Raw genomic sequence first — 20873 nt, 5'->3', positions numbered from 1 at the left:
CGTAGCACATTTCTCAAGAATCATTCTTCAAAACTCCTTTTCTTCCCCATGGATAAAGAATCCATGTAAGTTTATCACTTCTGTACTAGAAGGCAGTCTAAGAAGTTATTGAATTATTTAGTATTCAGTTGATACTATGCATATTATATACTCAACAAATAGAATTTTGTCCTTCTTTATAAAAATGACAGGGAAGAAGGTTCTATGGATTTAATTGAAAAAATTCTTATGTAAAACACAAAAGAAATAACCCATACAGGGGTAACTTTTCTTTTTTTTCTTTTTTACCCTACCATCCCAAACACAGATTTCCTTCCAAGGACAAAAGCAGCTACTAAAACAAAAATTACCTGTAAACACTTTATTTTTGATGAACAATATCAAAGTCAGATTTGTATTTGCTTTGTTAAAAAAAAATTGGACACACACTTGTGCTCTGTTCTCTTCTGTCCAGTCATCACTGTGAAGGGTTGTGAGCGCAGGTTGAGCCTGGAGTTGGGGCTCGAGGCTGCCTCCGCCCTGTACAAGCCACAGGGGCCTTCTGTATGTGGGAGCAGGCTGGGCAGAGGAGGCCTCTGGGGTGTACGCTCTGGACACCTAGGCTTGAATAGGGCCACACAGCTTACTGTGAAAAAATGCATCTTGGAATGGCCAGTGCTCACTCTGTCCCTTCACTGTTCCCTAGATTACAAGGAGGACCCTTATAGCAGGGGTGATCCCTGCAACACCATCTGTTGCCGTGAGGACCTAAACTCACACAATCCGAGTCCTGGAGGTTGCTATGACACCAAGGTAATGTGCTGTTGGGTTCTGTTTGCTTTATTTTGGCTGTGCTGGGTCTTTGTTGTTCAGGCTTTTTTCTACTTACGGTGAGCAGAGGCTACTCTTTAGTTGCAGTGCAGTCCACTTCTCACTGCAGTGGCTTCACGGGCTTCAATATTTGCAGTTCCCAGGCTCTAGAGCACAGGCTCTGTTGTGGCCCATGGACTTAGGTGCTTGACGGCAAGTGGGATCTTCCTGGACCAGGGATCAAACCCGTTATCCCACATTGGCAGGCGGACTCCTTCCCGCTGAGCCACCAGGGAAGCCCCACCCTATTGGTTTTCGAATTTAATTTCCACCAGCGCCTAGGCCTGTTCAAAGGCAGAGCTGCAGAGATTTTTGTGGCATAAAACACAGTAACGTCTCTTAACTTACTGTGCCTGTGCTCAGTCACTAAGTTGTGTCTGACTCTGCGACCCCATGGACTGTAGCCTGCCAGGCTCCTCTGTCCATGGAATTTCCCAGACAAGAATACCGGAATGGGTTGCCATTTCCTTCTCCAGGGGATCTTCCTGACTCCAGGACTGACCAGTGTCTCCTGCATTGACAGGAGGATTCTTTACTGCTGAGTCACCTGGGAAGCCCAATGTCTCTTAAACATGAACTCAATTACGGGATCAGCTTTTTCAGAGGTTACAGTGGTAGGTCCCTTGGACTAACTTCCAGTCCCTGCTCTGCCACTTCATCACATCATCTCACAGGGCTTCTCTTTGCTCATCTGAAAAATGGAAAGAAGAGTACTTGCTTCCTAGGGTTGTTGTGAAGAATGAACATTTAATATCTATAAAATGTTTACAACAGTACTTTGCATGTTATTTGTAAATGTGCATAACCATAATAATGATGATGGTGATAGTGTTGCTGTCTTCAGTTTTACCAGACTGGCCCAAAGTCCAAAGAACATATTGAGAGCACAGTGATGTCACTTTAAACAGGAACTGAATCGAGCTGAAGGAATAAGTGTTGGGCCAGATGCTCAAGCACTAAAGGGTTTTCACTACACTACAACTGTTAAGTGCTGTAATGTGTCTCACAATATAGGTAACAAGTAAGTTTACAGTGGGGTTGAAGCCCACTCACATAGGCTTGTGAGAACCAGTGGTTTAAAATGTGAACACCAGTTTGATAGCCTGAAATGGTAGAATATTTACATCATGGAAATCAGCAAACACTGCAAATTGGGGTCTTTTTTCCTAAGAGAGCTAACTGTTAACAACTTATTGGCACATGACTGCATCTGGAGTGTCCAAGATTATGTGTTAACCACCTAGTGGGTGGAAAAGAATCATTCTACTGCATCCTTTTGTACTTGGGCATGTGTCTTTTCATTTGCATCTATGATCCTAAGTTCTGAAGAAATCTATTAGAGTTAACTGTTCTATCTGAAGCTCTGAAATCTATTAAAAATGCCAACTCCCTGACACATTATTTTTTCTATCTGCCTAATGGCTAAACAGAAGATGGTGTAGAATAGTTTGAGCCAAGCTTTAGTCTTAATGACTCTTTAAGATTTTGTGTAATGTACAAAAAATTTAGTGGATGTAGTGAGCCTGGCACACATGAAGCCCCAGTGAATGCTTTTGTATTTATTTCTTTTTAATGGTATTTGCAAACATTCAGTAAAGTGAGTAAAAAGTGTTATATCCATTCCAGAGTACACAAAGAGAATTACTTGAACTGGGGAGAAACCAAGCCAAGCTTTCATCTGCCAAATTTTACCTTTTTCAGGAGACAAGAGCCTGCCAATTTTTCATCAAAAAGGTTCTGTTGAAGCACATATTTTAAAAATGTCACTTCTCTTGAGCCATTTTGAATATGAGGAAAATCTGAAGTTATGAGACATTTTCTGCTTTCCTCTCTAAGCTTAAGATCTGCTACGACCCAATGTTTAAGTGTTTTTAAGAACCATGGACCTTATTTTTTGATATCAAGTTCCTTCTATTTTAATACTCTTGTTACTGCCCTGATTAATAACAACTTTTACTGAGGGATTAATACATTCTAGGCACTGCTTCAAGTATTTGCTCTCATTAATCCTCATGACAACTCTTCTATGAAGTAGGGTTATTACTCTAATTTTACAAATAAGAAAACTGAGTCAAAATACATTTTGGAGGTTTAATTCTAAATATGAGTAACCTGACTCCAGATCTCACACTTTGGGCTGTTAGTTTAATACACTTCTAGTAGTCAATGCAGGCTTCCCAGGTGGCACAGTGGTAAAGAATCCACCTGCCAAGCAGGAGACGTGGGTTCGATCCTTGGGTTGGGAACCCCCCCAACCCCCCGAAGAAGGAAATGGCAACCCACTCCAGTATTCTTGCCTGGGAAATCCTATGGACAGAGGAACCCGAACCTGGCAGGTCATGACTTAGCAACTGAACAACTAGTCAATTCACATTTGGATGCCAAATGGATACAGAAGAGCATATTGTGGAAGCTTGCAGGATTTTATTTTAAGGGGAGCTAATATTTTGACTTTGGACAAAGAGCAGGGACCTCACCAAAAGGGGCTTAGTCGTTTTTTTTTTTCCCAATGGTTTTCTAAAACATCCCCCTCCTCTCTCTCTGCAGGTGGCAGACATCTACCTGGCATCCAAGTACAAAGCTTATGCCATCAGTGGGCCCACTGTACAAGGTGGCCTCCCTGTTTTTCACTGGAGTCGTTTCAACAAAACTCTCCATGAGGGCATGCCAGAGGCCTACAACTTTGATTTTATTACCATGAAACCTATTTTGTAACTTGACATAAAATGGAGGGAGATAAGGGAATAGAAGGCTGCAAGTAAGATACCAAAGGCACTATTTTAGCTGTGTTTTTCCATTCAGAATTAGTTTTAATGAAATATATTCAATTCAGTCTATCACTTTCATTTTCTGCTGCTGATTTTGTCATTTTTAAAACAAGCACCTACAATTGGGTGGGGCACCATAGAAGAAACATGATAAATAAACAGTACCATTTCAGCACACAAGCTTATACACCAGAAAGTACGGTAGAAACTGCTCCCTCGCCTCAAGATCCACCATCTCCACGTGTGCCTGGCCGAACAGGCCGCACCTCCCAGCTTCCCTTGGGCAGCTATGCCATGTGACAGAGTCCTTGGGGTGGACTCTGAGGTGAGTGCTACTGCCGGGCCTGGCTGCTAAGACCCTGACTGCCTCATGCTCTTTCTCTTTCCCCTTCTCCTTGCTGGATGGACTTCATGACAAGCCCTAGGGGATGGTGGAACTTCCAAGACAAATGCAGTTAGCATGTTTTTGTTTTTCTCTGGTCATTAACAAGCAACAGTTGAAGTCTTTCTGCAGTGAACAAACATAATACAGCAGACTTTAATATTGTCTCCTATTAGTTAAAAACAGCTTATCTAACCTAGCAGCAGCTCTGCCTAACGTTTCTGTCAAAGCTGGAGGGTTATATGTTGAGTGTCATGGTGTTGTCAAATTAAGTAAACGATACTGAACAGTGTAACAGTGGCTCTTAAAAAGGTGAGAGACTCGCAAAAGAAAAGAATACTCACAAGGTCTGAGAATAACAGAGTGAATCAGAGTACTCAGAATGTTAAAAACCCAGTAGTTTATTTCAAAGTATAAATTTCAGGCTTGCTGGACAAAATCCCACTACAGTTAACACTTATACAGACACCACTCTACTGTACATTTAAAAAAGAAGAAAAAAAAAAAAAAAACCCACAAAAACCTTCAAAACCTAATAAAAATAGGGCAACTTGCTACAGCCCAGTTTCTATTAGACATCAGAAGGTCTTACATTGTCTTCTTATTTACACTTTCAACTGTAAAAAGAAATATTAGGATGCAAGTTTCCTACAAAGGAATTATTTTTATATTTAATTTTGAAATGGCTGAAAAATTCTAAAGCCAGGATTCCCCAAATGTTTGATTGCCCAGTTACCTTATTTACAAAAAAAAATTTTTTTTAAGATAGCAATTAAATATAAAGAGTGGGTATTTGACTCTACAAGTTAAAAAAAAAAAAAAATGACAAACTTAGCATGATAAAACTGAAGATGAGAAGACAAAACACGCGTTTGTATCATTCTATTCCTCCCCATTGGCTGACTCAAGGGAAATAAGTTTTTGGAATTGGATAAACCTGCCACACTAACGAAACACTTTACAGGAATTGTTCTAACTTTTTTTGTTTGTCCCAAAATTTTCAGAAAGGGGAGGGGCCATCATTTACCCAGTAGAGAGTAAGGCAGGCAGAATTATACATTGACTTTAGATAGAGTTATTTGCAATAATCTAATACTGGGACATGGTCTTTCTGGAAATCAGAATAAAACAGGCCAATGAATGGTCAATGATAAAGCTAAAATAATGAATAAATCACAGGATATTGAAATAGCCCAACAAGGAAAGTCTGGGAGAACATTTGGAAGTCTTTGCAGTAACGTACTGTGCCAACATCACAGTGTATACAAGCGAGAGAGGAGGATAACGCAGACATTATTCTGCTAATGTTGTACAGTAATGAAAAATTTGTGGAACAAGATAAATGCATATCATGCAATATTAACACCTTGCTGCATAAACAATAATTTGGAAAATATAAGCAAAAGAGCAAACAAACAAAAAAAGCCACGTTAACACTTATCGGCTACAGGAAGAGAACTGTATGGTGCAGCCTGCCTAAGGAGTTCTGCTGACAGGTGGTCCTAAGCTCCTTGTTTGAGGTCATTTTATTCAATCAAACTTTTCATTTCTTATCTGGCAATGGGGGTTGGGACAGTGGGGAACACATGTCTGTGAGGCAAATGGCATCCCAACAAACATTCACTTTTCAAGGAAGCAAGCTCTGTTCTTCACTTCTCTCATAAACTTTGACTGTGTTAAATAGCACACAGTATTCTGCATGTTTTAAAAAGTGAGTCCAGAGAAATAGAGGGATATAGTTACCTCATAAAGTTACCTGTTACCAACAGATGTCTTTGTATATACTTTATAAATGTACTGGCAAGAATATTATTTTAAAATGTGAGGCTTACTCACACTTAAAATTGGGTGAAAATTACTCTGACAAAGTGCAAAGTAGACAGTAACAAACATCACCATTACCTTTAAACATCATATAAACACCCTATATTTCAAGTTGAAGTATCAGAAGTTTCCAGGATTTCCAATAAGGCAATACTTACACAAGTATTGCCAGGCTAAAAACGTAGCAAACTCGCATTCCCAAAATGGGATTATTAAGCTTATTTGTAATACTCTGTGAAAAGATACTGTGAAATTAAAAAAGGTACCATGAAGTGTGAATTGCTATTAAAAATATGTGACCAGTAGCTATTTCTAGTTGAGTCCTCCATTCTCTGTCTCTAAAGAAACAAATCAAACAAAAAGAAAGCTCTCTTCAACATTAAAAAACCTGCCTGAAATAAAAACCTAGAGTTCAAGTCTAGCACCCATCAGTAACTCCAACATAGTTGTTGCCTATAAATCCTGTGGCAGACTAATTGAAAGAAACCATCTTATAATATTTTTTCCCTCAAATAATTACAATCTCTCTTTGTACCTTCCCTCCACCACTTGGAATAAAAAGTTTTATTTTACTGTAGTAAATCTATTTTTTAGGGTTACTATTTATTTCTTTTTTCTCTGACAGAAATCACACAGTATAGGTCAAAATAATATTTTCATGATACTGGGCTTTCTTCACCTGATTATATAATGCTATGAAAGCTTTAAAAAAAAAAAAGGGATTAGTAAACATAAAGTACTCACCAAGGGAAGCTTTCTAGGCTAGGTAAGCAAATTATCACATGACCATAAAACCGGTCAATAAAGAGCAATTTTGAACATGGGCTTTCTATTCTGTCGACTGAAATGATCTCCAACACATAATCAACACTGCAACCATTGCAGGTAAAAACATATGTACATGCAGATATAAGACAGGTGCTCACATACATCTAGAAGATCATCAATTTCTCCCTTTAAAATTTTTCATTGGCATGACATTGGCAATTTCTTTACCATCATCATTAGACCCACACTGAGTAACGCCTACATAGTTGGTTGGCAAATATGACTCATGGAAATTTTAATTCTCATTGTGGTCTATTTTCTGAAAGCAAAAGGAAGATTTTGGAGCATTTACTTTTGGCAATATGTAGGCTTTCTTCAGCATCGATCAAACTTCACATCCAACCTGACAGTACAGTGACCAGTAAAAGTCTCTAAAGAGAGTTTCTTTACAAGTAGAATGTTTCCTGTTACAAGCCATTGAAGTTGCAAACAAAGAAGCATTAATATGGAAATGACAGTTCCCTCTTATAAGTCCGGAATAAATTAATGAGTAACTTATTTAAGAAGGCAGGAATATGATTTCAAACATGATATGGAAGATGGCTTGAAAATGTATTCCACAAACTCCATAAATTCCTTCCCAAGCATCGCCAACCCCACTCTCATCCCCCAAATTACGCCAGCTCTCCTGTCTTAAGCTACCTACACTCCAACACGTACCTGATACCAGTATAACTGGCACTCAAATAGAAAATCCATGACCAAAGTTTGATTAAAACTTTGAAGAGGAACAGAGATGCACAGAAGTTGTAAAGTCACTTCTTACACAAATGACCCCAAAGGATATACTTTAAACCCTATCCAAAGCTGACATATGGTGAATCAGATAAAACTTAGCACCATCAAAAGAAAAGATTAATACAGGAAGAATGATACGAGGATAAAGAAGAAAAGGAACTCTCCCTTTGATAGTTTAGCTCACTGTATTTTGTGAATTTTACTATTTACTTCCTTTGAAAGAATATTATGGGTGATAAGGTATACTTTGGGTGATAAGGTAAACTAGAATTGCTTTCATAATCTCTAAGACAGTGTGCAACATAGATAACTAAAATATATTTGAAGGGCAATTGGCTTACACAATGTGGTCTTCTTTTGGTTCACTTTACACAGAGTTAAATAGTGACCAGAAATAAAAAGCATTAATTTTCTTGGAAGAAAAGAGCAAGTTAAATGTAATGATGTCACTACATATAAAAGCCTTGGTCTAAAATTTACTTGAGGGAAATGTGCTACATTTGGTGGAGAAAAAAGGGAAATGAGGATGAAAGGTTGACAAGAGAAGAGTAAACCACAATGGAAAAATGGCCCTGTTTACTTTTGCAGTTAATCTTTAAGGCACAAAAATAAATGGAAAAAATCTCAGATTAGAAAAGGGAGGGCCCACTGCACATCTTTCTCATCGAACTGACAACCCAGAAAAGACAAAAGAAAATATGAAAAGATCTTTTCCTGTGTTCAAATTAACCTATTTTAAACTATTTGACCATTTTGCTTTTTATTTTTTCTTTGGGTTTCATTTAGAGTCAGTTTAAATCATCTATCTATAAACCTACAGATCACATAGAAGCAGAATCATGCCAGATACATACCTCAAATCCTTTGATCTACTTACTTCACACTGGAAGAGAGGTAAATTTGAGAATGAAAATGGGAGATTCCACTGTAATAAACAAATAAATACAGAAAAGCACACACCACACATATACCCCAGCCTCAAAACTAAAGCAAGGTGCACATTTACATTTCAAAACCTTGAAGCCCGAATTGTTCAGGAAAAGATTCTGCTTTATGGGCTGAGTTTATTCTGATTATGAACAAATGTAGTGTATATACACATCGGTCCAAGAAATCTTGCACAATGTGCATTTTACAATGGGTATCATGCACAAGATTAAAACAAGACCAAAAAGTAGAACTCTGAAAGAGGAAGAGAGAAAGGCTCCAAGGTTTAACTGCTCTGCGAAGAAGAGATCACATCCGTTGACTGAGGATCACAGAAAGGTCCAAAACGCCCATAAATATCCTTGGCTCGTACTGCAAAGTAGTATTTGCTGCCAGACACGAACTGGGTGAGAGTGCATGCCATGGGCAGGGGAAGTGCCTTGACTTCGCCAATCTTCTTCCACTGTGAGGGTACAGTGGCACTGGGTTCCTCGTGGTACGCGTACAGGTGGTAGCTGTCAACAGTGGCACAGCTTCTGTCCACCTCCAGAACACTCCAGGACAGTACAATGCCATTTTGACTTTGAACTCGTGCTAACTTCAAGTGAGGCTTCTGAGGCAGAGACGTGCTGGCAGCTTCAGGGGGCAGACGCTGTGGTTGTGGGGCTTCTGGTAAGGGTGCTGGGTGCACAGGGCGTGGGGGCTCCTAATGAAAAAAGAGTCATGTTGATGGATAATGATCAGAGCAAGGACTGTTTCTTAAAGCAAGAACTATAAGATCCTAGAAATCACTTACTTTCAGAGAGTCTTCATTTTACATCAAGAATACTGGGAAATAGCAAATATCACACATCTGGCAAGTTCTCCCTGATAATTTGTAAACCAGTCACGACCCAGAAGATGAGTGTTGAGATTATTCCCTCTGTGCTTTTTGGGTCTGAGATACTGAGTTTTCCTTAGGAAACAAAAGCCCTGGCTGATGGAACATCATCTTGACAGAAACTGAAATAATCATCTACTTCTGATAAAATAATTAATGATTTAATGATCTATACCACAGGCCCTTGTTTCAGTATATGTGTTGGCAGTCTAGAAATCATCTAAGATTTGAGTATCAACTCTACTTTCATTTTCAGACTGTTTCTTCATAAAAAGACAGTAGCATATTTTTATAAGTACATACATATAACACTGACTGTGTATTATGTTCTTGGTCAGTCTGCATGAAAAAGGTGACACTTATACTGGACTGTGAGAGAGAGAATTTAGAAATGTAGAAATAGTTGTGAATCTTTCTGCTAATAGGTAAAAGCATGAACAAGTGCATGGGGATAGGCAAGTGAGGGGACTTAGGGGCAAAAACATGGAGACTGTGAAGAAGAACACACAAATTTGGAAAGGTAAGTTAAGGCCAGATAATGAAAAAGCATGAATACTAAGTTTACAAACTGACCTAATGCTCGACATTATATCATCTAGGTTTTAAGATTACAATGATAACAGTTTTTTCAAAAAGATTTAAGAGCCAGGAAACAGAGATATAAGTAGTCTCCTCCCCGCCAAGTGAAACATTACTGCTCAATGACTTTAGTTTGGAAGTCATGAAAAAAATGAGATTTCCTTAACTGAAATTCATTTAACAAAATTATGTTTTAATATGCATTTCATTAAATGAATAATTTGCATACACTAAATAGGGAATTCTGTGAAGATCTGATAACTTCTAAATCTCCATGCCTTTTCAAAGTTTAGTGCTAGTAATGTATACATAGTAACAACTCAGAAAATGATCTGCCAAATAATCTCAAGGAATGAAAACATGCTGAAATTCATATGCGAAGTAGAAAAAAATTCATATACACATCTGGAAAAAAGCATAATCCACAGTTTAAAAGCTAAAATAAATACAAAGTTAGAGGGGGGGGAAAGCAAATGCAAATACATGAAACATTGAAAGCTGAAGAAAAACAGATTTGAATACTGGCCATCTTGCTGTATTACTTCTCTCAAATTAAGTAAATAACATTAAAAAAACATACAACTAGTAAGATCTAAGAGAACAAGGCTGAAGTCATGAACTTGACTGGAGAGAGTAGGAATTTAAGGAGTATGATAATACCTTACAGCCTATAACAGCCCTTTCTAATTCTTAAAATTTGAGGCTACAGAATCCTCTTATAACTCAAAACAGTTAAGTCAACTGAGTTACTGTTCTGTTTCTGCCACTGCAGTGGAGGTTTCTATTTGAAGTTTTAGAGATAATATATCAGGGATTTGCTTCAAAATATTCCAGTGCATACACAGGTTGTGAGAGTTTGTGGGTGGCAATACAGATGAAAGAAGACTGGCTATGACTGCTGAAGACTGATAACTACTGAAGACAGGTGATGGGTACGTGGGGATTGCTATAATAATCTTTCTACTTTTATATATATTTGAAAATTCCCAGTTAAAAATATTACTAAAATTAAATTAAAAGAATGTTTCTCCTATGAGATACTGCTGCTGCTGCTTAGTCATATCAGTCGTGTCCGACTCTGTGCGACCCCATAGACGGCAGCCTACCAGGCTCCGCCATCCCTGGGATTCTCCAGGCAAGAACAGTGGAGTGGGTTGCCATTTCCTTCTCCAATGCATGAAAGTGAAAAGTGAAAGTCGCTCAGTCATGTCCTACTCTTCGCGACCCCATGGACTGCAGCCTACCAGGCTCTTCCGTCCATGGGATTTTCCAGGCAAGAGTACTGGAATGGGGTGCCATTGCCTTCTCCGATGAGATACAGTGTATTAAGACAATTCATATGGAATCATGTTTTAAAAAAAGCTCTGATGGATCATCCCATTTGCAAAACTGTAGCATAAATAAGAGATTTTTACTATATATTTCTCGAAGGAATATGGGATGAAGTAAGTTATTTGTAGTTGCAAACAACAGTAATGAGATATTTGCCACAGATCCTACAGGGCTAGATCTGAAGAACTGTGACAACATGCTGGAGGTGCTGGGACCAGAAAATCTGAGTTTTAAAATGGCTCTGCCTCTAACACTAGTTTGGTAATGACATTGAGTAATCACTTAATATCTCTAAGACACAGTAGCCTCTTCTATCAAATGGAGAATATTGATTCTCAAGGGCTTCCCTGGTGGCGGTGGCTCAGACGGTAAAGAATCCGCCTGCAATGCAGGAGACCTGAGTTTGGTCCCTGGGCTGGGAAGATCCCCTGCAGGAGGGCATGGCAACCCACTCCAGTATTCTTGCCTGGAGAACCCCCATGGACAGAGGAACCTGGCGGGCTACAGTCTATGGGGTCACAAAGAATCGGACACAACTGAGCGACTCAGCACACAGCAGGGTTGGGAGGAGTAAATAAAATAATACAAGCAAAATAGTAGAGTGTCTCATATATGTGAAGTGCTCCATTAACATGACGTTTTTTCACTGCAGTGGGACAGTAAAATAACAGCTGCTAAGAGCACAGGCTCTGGAACTGGAATATACCGGGTTTTGTGAGGTATGACCTAGGGCTGGTTACTCAACCACTCTGTACATTAGCGGCCATACCTATAATAAAGGATAAAAAAAGGAAAGCTAGAGTTCTAAAGAATTTCTATGTAAGGACCACATAAATTAACAGTGCCTGGTGCATAGAAAGCACTTCAGAAACTTAGCCATTATTATGTATATTTTAAAAAGGATGCTTTGCTTGGTAAAAAGTGTATCAGCCTCAATCTCCTACCACCATTAGAGCCAGCATTTCCGTTCACACACTCTATCATACCAAATACTATCACAGTCAGGTCACAGGATAATGTGACATTGATTTGGAGACTAAAACTAAGGAGAAATTTTTGGTTTTCTCTATTATCTCTTAACCAATGAATTCCCAATACTATTGGATGATTAAAAGTACTAAGTGATAAGTCAGAGAAAGACAAATATTATATGATATCACTTAGATGTGAAATCCAAAAAGTAACACAAATGGACTTCTTTACAGAACAGAAACAGGTTCACAGACACAGAAAATAGTTATGGTTACCAAAGGAGAGGGGAAGGGATAAATTAGGAGTATGGGATTACCAGATACACATCACTATGTATAAAATAGGTAAACAAGGATGTACTCTACAGCACAGGCAACTCCATTCAATATCTTATAATAACCTATAATGGAAAAGATCTGAAGCTGTACCCCTGAAACTACAATACTGTAGATAAACTACAGCTAAATTAAAAAAAACTTTTTAAAATAAAAGTTTAAAATTAAACCAATAAAATGATAGCAATGTAACAGAACTAGTATAAAATTCTGAGGAAAAAAATAAAATTAAACATGCAACAATATTTCTTAAAATATTTAATACTTTCAAAAAATATTCACTACTCAAGAATGCTCTTTAACCTAACCATAAGTTTAACATGGTCTATTTCACTTGTGATGCCCCAGACGTGGACTCTTTTTATATGCTGCACACCACCACAAGCAAACTCTATACTCCCCAACCATCATTACCCAGAAGTGTTTCTGGGTAATGGTGATAGATCTAATGGTAAGATCTACTTTCTTCAATAAACATCTGCTGGAAAAACAGAAGACCTGTTATTTTCTTTTGATATAACTAGTTTAAAGAAAAAGTACCAACTGCAGTGGTATCTGACAGCTTTATAGTGAGAATTTTGTGAAGCCAAGGGTCCACACTTACAGTATGCACTTGTGGTGGTCGGTGATGCACTGTGAGCTGAGGTCCCGTTGATCCCAGGGTTAATCCATTGTTTACAACATATGTAGTTGCTTGAGGCACTCGAACTGTAACACCTATAAAAGAAAATGAAGTGATTGAATTAGAGTTCTATTCTAAATTTGGTAGAACACTGAATTAAACATTTAAAAATCAGTAAAGTGATGCTTATAAAATTCAAAAGGAAAAATATTTCTAACCTAGAAGGCTATACTCAGCTAAAATATCATTTGAGCATGAGGATAAAGAAATTCTCACATATGCAAGCTACCAACATAAACAGTCTACCTCCATGAACTTTTCTTCAAGTAGCCACACGAGAGACAAGATCAACAAAGGACAACAGGAGACACAGTGATCAGGAGACCCAGCATAGGGAAGAAAGAAATGCGATCCCTGCCCAAAATCCTAGTGCACTGAAGCACTGGAGGTACACAGAACACAGAAGGCAAATAGGTCAGAATGGAGCACTGTGACTCTAAAGATAGAAAACACGAAGCTCTCTTCACAAAGATCTCTGCTGCCTCCAGAACAGGCAAGTTAATCTTGACTCATTTTAACAAGGTTCCTCTCTTCCTTTCCACGCCCTGCTAATCAGCTGAGGATACTCATTTCATCCAACAGAAAACTCTTTATACAGACATCAGGGCAATAAAAGCAGAAAATCTAGAAGCAGACTTCCTTGGTGTTACAGTGCATAAGAATTCGCCTGCCAATGCAGAGGACACGGCTCTGACCCCTGGTCTGGGAAGATCCCACACGCCATGGGGCAACTACTGAGACTGCTCTAGAATCCAGCCTACTCGACAGCTGCAACCACTGAAGCCCGAGCCCTGAGAGCCTGCACTGCACAAGTCACCGCAGTGTGAAGGCTGAACACCACAGCTAGAGAGTAGCCCCTGTTCCCCGCAACTACAGAAAGCTCATGTGCAGCAATGAAGACCCAGTGTGACCAAAAATAAAATAAGTTTTCTTAATTAAAAAAAGGAGAAAATTTAGAAGCCACTCATCGCCCAACCATAGTTCTGCCACATATCCAGTACTGTGGGTACCTTGCCAGGGGCGAGCCCTGTTTCCCAGAATTCATTTAAGACACCGCTGACTGATTTCCCCAGAGAAAGCTCTTGTAAGCTTGAGAAAGCTAAAGCCAGAATGTGAACTAGAGACTCTGTTTAGTTTATTTCCTCCTATAGCCATCACCTAATAATGGCATGACTGAAGTTTCAGTAAATAGCTGGATTTGTCCCTGCTTGTTCAGTTTTGCAAAACTAAATATTTTTAGTGATACCTATAGAGACTGCAAAACCATACAGAGAAACAGAAAGTAAGTAAGGGTGATGGTTACCTCTGATGGAAAGGGAGAAGGATGCAATTAAGAGCGGGCATACATAGACTTTTGGATTCTGATGAAGTCCTATTTCTTAGTCTAGTGGAGAGTTCATATGTGGTTCACTTTGCTATTTTTCTTTAAGCTTTAAATATATCCTTTATAGAAACTTGTTTGTATATTTTGCAACTGAAAACATATATATTTCATATATATATATATATGTGTGTATATACACACACACATACATACACACACACACACATGGAAATTACAAGTTACCTTAAACATTTTCCCATCTTTTATTTCTCAGCCACCTTCCATACCTTTAAGACTCTCATTGGAGGCTATCCTTTACCATTATCTCCATCTGGGCTAAGTCACAATTGATCACTCCCACTTTAACTAGGCAAATTGTCTCTAAAGTACTGTACAGACCAACACCAAATCAAGTAGGCCATAAATAATTAAACTGAAGACAACACACAGAACACAAATTAGATACCAGTCCATTTTTTTCTGGTTAACTCTCCCAAGAAAAGAAAATGAATGAATAATAGTTTTAGTATGATACTGAACACTTTTTGCTGCATCTAACATCAATATAAGCCACTCCAACTACATGCAAAAGAACATAAATAGGAAAAGGGTCTCTTACTGTTTTGGGGATTGACCTGCCGAACAGCAGGAGCCTGCATAACAGTTCCTCGCAGGGGAGCCTGAGCTGGTGGTGCAGGGAGGGTCGTATAAACCACCTGGTGGTTTGCAGGAGCTCTCGGTACAGGGAGTCTTGTGGTCACCTGAGTTACTGGACGATGTGTTACATTCACGGTGGTTGGAGCTAATGAAAAGCAGAAAAATAGATTTAAGATGCAGTAAATTCTATGTTAAGTAAGCAATATTAAATGACAATTCACTTTATACAAAATCTAATTTACTATAATAGATAAAAGTCTCCTTTTGTAACCATGAAAAAGTTAAGAATGACAGGGTCAACCAAGGTTAGTATTAGTACAATCCAAGTTTCAGAAGAAAAGAACACCTCGACCATGTCCAAGGCCCTTCCCACTCTAGTCTGTCTAGATAAATAAGCATGTGAAGATGAAGAAAGGGTTTAGACTTTGGGGAGTATAATCTTATATATATATTTCCCTTCCTCAATGTTAAATTATTCTTAGCAGAGTGGAATTTTAGGCCCTCTAGGCCTTCTACCGATGGGTATAAATCCAAAAGAATAACTTGTGGTCCCATAGTTCAAAAAACCGATTGGCTATTATAACTGACAAGTTTTTCAGATGAGTCAAATCACCTCCTATTCGAAACAATAAAATTTTAATGATTATCTTCTGACAGTAGTGTTAGGCCAGTTAAAACAATTTCTAGTTAAGAATCACTGAAAAACTCTTGTTTGATCAATTATAACATCTTGGTTATAATTAGAATGAATCATTATATTCATCTGTTCCAGAGAAACTATATTCATTTCTGCTGTTTACACTGTTAGATGACAAAGACATATAGTTTAACTCTTCTTTATAACCATTCTGTATCAGTGCTGCTGGTTAAAAGACTATCTGCAAAATTAAGTCACACTGCATTCAAAAACACACATTGTCTTCAAAATGACAATGGGAATACTCCAATACAATTTTTTAAAAAATAAAAAATAACAATGAAGATTATTCTTAATTTTCTAATCTTTAAAAAAATAGTTATAGCTTTTATAACTTATTACTAACATAATTAGGGTTAAAATCAAGTTCATCTCAAGGGAATGTGAAGAAAAGGACAAAATATCTGCAAGAGACATTATTTGATAAAGGACTCATCCAAAACATACAAAGAACTCCTAGAACTCAACAGTAAGAAAATGTATAACCCAATTAAAAAGTGGACAAAGGATCTGAACAGACACCTCACCAAAGATGATGAACAGATGGCAAAGAAGCACAGGAAAAGCTGCTCAACATAATATATCATCAGGGAGATGCAAATCAAATAACAATGAGATTCTACTATCCCTATTAGAATGGTGAAAATCTAAAACCCTAACAATACCAAATGCTGGTAAGGATGTGGAGCAACAGTGCCTTCCTCACACTCACTGCTGGTAAAAATGCAAACTGGTACAGCCACTCTACTCTGGCAGTTTCTGCAAAACCACAATTTCCTGTATGATCCAGTAATCACATCCATTGGTACTTACTTAAATGAGCTAATTTTCTGTCTAACCCTTCCACTCAGTTTCACAGTCATATTTCACAACAGGCCAAACTAAAGTTTCAGCTCAGTGATTCAGCAAGTTTACCTGTAGGTAGTAAGTGTATGGTTGTCTGAGAAGGTCCACTTGTTGGCACTCCAGATGGTTGAAGAGGCGGCGCTGGCTGGATGGGTTGCAACGGTCGAGATAAAGGCTGAGAAGAACTCATGGTTGACACAGGGGTGTGATTTACCTTTTTAGAGTCTGTTAATTAAAAGTGAGGCAATATGATTAATGATAGAAAAATATCAGATATACAAGTTTATCTTTGCCATTTATTTGCATTTTACCACTAAGAGAACAATTTCACTGTATTTTAATTAAGTGTACTTCTGCCAATGTGAAAACCAAGTCAGAACCTTAAATAATTTACTGTTGGTTCTACCACAGATTTTAAATCACATTTAAAGAAAATATAGTTGTAATTTTTTTTTTTTTTTAATGAAAGAATCCTACTTCTAACTTAACACAAAAAGCTTAAGGCTTTAGCAGCAGCTACTTTAATATCTGAGTGTTGATGAAGACAATGCACATTAGATGGGAGAATTTAAGTAACACTCATTGGTGGGACAATGGACAGAGATTCTAAGAGGCGGGGGTGCTACAAAGGAAAATGGCAAGAGTACAGATGACGAACTTTTATTTTACTTTTTTATCCAAAACCAGCCCTATCTGTGTCCTCTTACAAATAACCAGTATTTACTTTTGTGCTCTGGGAAATTTCTTTCATTAAGATTTGTGTATTAAAAAAATAGTAAAAGCAATACAGAAAATTTGAAATGTTTAAACAGTAATCAGACAGGCATGAATTCAAACCCAACATAAATCTTCCAATTTTACAGCAGTTTTTACAAAAAACCTGACCTTAATGTCACATAATGAACTGTATAGCTAATTTTGTTTTTCTAAAACCAACTGAACTATCTTATTCCCTAAAATATAATTTCTTAAAGTCTAATATTTTTTAAAAAATTAATGTCTTAAAGGTATAATAACTCTGATCCTACTAGATTTTTCACATGCATTATATAATTACCACCACAAAGTTTTACAGATATGTCTATGAGCAAAGTTATTTTGTACAGTCAAATAAGTTTGAGAAATACTCTATCGCTTGAATCATTCTTGGAGATTTACATTGTAAATCAGCACAGTAAAGGTTCAGAGATATCTGTATTAAGGAAAAAAGCCCATATAATTTTAACTCAGCATTTCCCAAGCATATTTAACCATGAACATTTTTATTTACAGAACACCTATTAACACTGTAGAAGAATAACTTGGAATGTCGGTCATCAGCTAACCAATATAATTTCTAAATATTATAACTCAGAATAATACTGAGAATTCTGGGTATATGTGCTTTTTATCAATATCTTGATTTAACACCTATGTTAAAGTACACATACACACATATGGAAAAAACATTTAAAGTCTAAAGACCTAGATTTAATTTGTACTCTGAATCTATCCTGAATTCTAAAATGGGCATTACAGGGTTATGGTAAGGATCAAGTGAAATAACAGCTATAAAAAGAGAAGTATTCCCTAAGTTAAATATTCTCTTAGTTGTTCTGTTTTCCTTTATGCTTTGTTAATATTCTCCCAAGATTTGATTTCTATTTTTTACTTCTAATCTTAAAAACTCTTTCTAAAAAGGACATAAACAATGCTGTCAAAATTTGTCCTCACTAAGTATAATGAGTTAAGAGAGAAAAATGGTACTAAAGCATTCCTTAGTATGATTACTTATATTTAAGTACCTTGTAAAGCTCCACTCTCTTCATCATCCATTGTGAGATCAATGACACCACCTGAATCGCTGCTTGTGGCTTTTCCACTCTAAAAAACAAAACATCTGCATTTTGCTATGGGAACTCTGGTAGGCATAAGGAAAATAAAACGATACTGAGGGGAAGCAATGATAATGCATAGCCTGGTTCAATCCAGACCCCTAAATGACTTTACGTAAAGAGTGTTTGTCAGATAAATGACCCAAGGATCCTCATGAGTCAAATATCTGCCACACAAAAAAAAAAGAGAAAGAAAGAAATCTTTCACAATAAATTATTTTCTTTTTTAATTATACTGTCAATTACATAGAGCTATTAGAGTGACTATCAAGTGCTTTAAGTGATTAAATGTAAACATAATTCATTTCTAATAATAAAATGTTGACCAAACCTATACTAAATTATCAACATTAATTCACAAAAAGACCAAAGGCAACTTTAAAGCCAGAATTAGGTTACATAAAATAATCTATTTTTCTCCCTAAAGAATGGTATGGTATCACAGGATGTAATGTGCTATAATCAGATGACATCCAATTTGACCAAAGTCAACTCATTGTCCAAAATTATTAGAAATGTAGTTAAAACAATTTTTTTAAACTATATAATGGCAACAAAAAAAGGAAAGCAGTATAACATAGACCTAAAGAGCCAAGATCCTCAAGTCAAAAAGAATGACTGAATCTTTTAGTTCCAACACTTACAAGTTACATGAACTTATGTTAAAATGCCATTTTTTTAATTTCAAAAAACTGATATGAAGTCTATTATAAGGATTAATACAAATATGCAAACAAAGAGCTTAACACCAGGCATGACACACAAGAACCACTCAATAAATGCTAATCATAATTACTTTATGGTATATTTACAGTCATGTCAACTCCAAATGATTAAGGTTTTCATCTACAATACTAAAGTTTTACAAAATTAAAGAAAATAATTTCTTAATATTAGATATACAGACCAAATCCAAAGACCATGATGTAACTCTAAATCTTACAATTATAAACCTTTTCTATGATAATGACTTCACAGAAAATGACTTGTTAATAAACATCACAAATCTGTAAAACCCAAACTGAAAAGTTCTTAACAAACCTTTGAAGAACATAACAGAATCCACTTGCTACAACAGATCTATAAGATCCACTTGTCCAACTAAGGTCCACTTTTAAAATTAAATTTTAAATTCATCAAAAATTACTAGAACAACAGGCAAAGACTAGTAAAGTAGAACCCAACTAGAAATAAAAGATAGTCAATAAAAATAATTCCAAGTGGAGCCAGATGTTGAATTTAGCAGACTTCAAATCAGCTGTTAAAAATATATTCCAAGAATTACTAGAACAAACAATCCTAAAACTTATGTGGGATCACAAAAGACCCAAAATTGCCAAAACAATCCTGGGAGAATAGAACAAAACTGGAGGCCTAACACTCCCAACATCAATAATACAACAAAGCTATCGCAATGAAAACAACATGGTGTTGGCATAAGAACAGACATGGATCAATGGATCAGAACAGAGCACCCAGAAACAAACCCACACACCTATGGTCAACTAATCTTTGACAAAGGAGCCAAGACTGATACAATGGACAAAAGACAGTCTCTTCAGCAAGTTGGGAAAGCTGGATAGCCACATGTCTATCAATGATGCTGGAACATGCCCTCACACTATACACAAAAGTAAACTGAAAATGGCTAAAGACTTAAATATGTAAGACATGACACCATAAAGCTCCCAGATGAGAACGTGGGCAAAACTTTCTCTGACATAGATCACAGCAATGTTTTCTTAGGTCAGTTTTCCAAGGCAATAGAAATAAAAACAAAAATAAACAAATGAGACCTAAAAAGACTCATAAGCTTTTTGCACAGCAAAGGAAACCATAAACAAAAAGACAACCTACAGACTGGGAGGAAATACTTGCAAACAACACAAATGATAAGGGCTTAATTTTCAAAATATTTAAACAGGGTATACAAATCAATAACTAAAATACAAATAGCCCAATTAAAAAATGGGCAGAAGACTTAAACAGACATTTCTCCAAAGAAGATGGTCAATAGGCACATGAAATGATGCTAACACAGCTAATTACCAGAGAAATGCAAATCAAAACTACAAGAAAGTATCATCTCAAACTGGTCAGAAGCATCATCATTGAAAAGTCTACCAACAATAAGTGCTTGAGAGTGTGTGGAGAAAAGGGTACCCTCCTACACTGTTGGTGAAAATGTAAATTACTGAGGCAACCACTATGGAGGAAAAGATAGAAGTTCCTTAAAAAACTTAAACTAGAGTTACCACTTGATCCAAACATCTCATTGCTGGGCACATATCCAGAGAAAACTCTTAATTCAAAAAGATACATGCACCCCAATGTTCACAGCAGCACTATTTACAAGAGCCAAGATACGAAAGCAACCGA

General features: G+C 37.1%; 2 protein-coding genes across 4 annotated transcripts in view; one reads left to right on the top strand and one right to left on the bottom strand.

Moving 5' to 3' along the window:
• The window catches only part of PLBD1 (phospholipase B domain containing 1), an 86492-nt gene extending 82797 nt beyond the window's left edge, over positions 1 to 3695 (top strand). Inside the window, exons 10-11 of the mRNA XM_061125054.1 lie at positions 686 to 792; positions 3397 to 3695. Coding sequence (XP_060981037.1) covers positions 686 to 792; positions 3397 to 3564 — 275 coding nt within the window. The 3' untranslated portion in view covers positions 3565 to 3695. The remainder of the gene's footprint in view (positions 1 to 685; positions 793 to 3396) is intronic.
• A 687-nt stretch (positions 3696 to 4382) lies between these two features.
• Positions 4383 to 20873, bottom strand: part of ATF7IP (activating transcription factor 7 interacting protein) — a 108345-nt gene continuing 91854 nt past the window's right edge. For all 3 annotated transcript variants that reach the window (XM_061125052.1, XM_061125051.1, XM_061125050.1), the window contains exons 11-15: positions 18405 to 18483; positions 16690 to 16845; positions 15040 to 15222; positions 13019 to 13131; positions 4383 to 9022 (exon numbers count right to left, since the gene is read on the bottom strand). In XM_061125052.1, coding sequence (XP_060981035.1) covers positions 8603 to 9022; positions 13019 to 13131; positions 15040 to 15222; positions 16690 to 16845; positions 18405 to 18483 — 951 coding nt within the window. In that variant the 3' untranslated portion in view covers positions 4383 to 8602. The remainder of the gene's footprint in view (positions 9023 to 13018; positions 13132 to 15039; positions 15223 to 16689; positions 16846 to 18404; positions 18484 to 20873) is intronic.

This window comes from Dama dama, chromosome 22 (assembly GCF_033118175.1).
Source record: "Dama dama isolate Ldn47 chromosome 22, ASM3311817v1, whole genome shotgun sequence".
NCBI classification, from domain to species: domain Eukaryota; kingdom Metazoa; phylum Chordata; class Mammalia; order Artiodactyla; family Cervidae; genus Dama; species Dama dama.
This window is presented reverse-complemented; position numbering and strand designations above follow the sequence as displayed.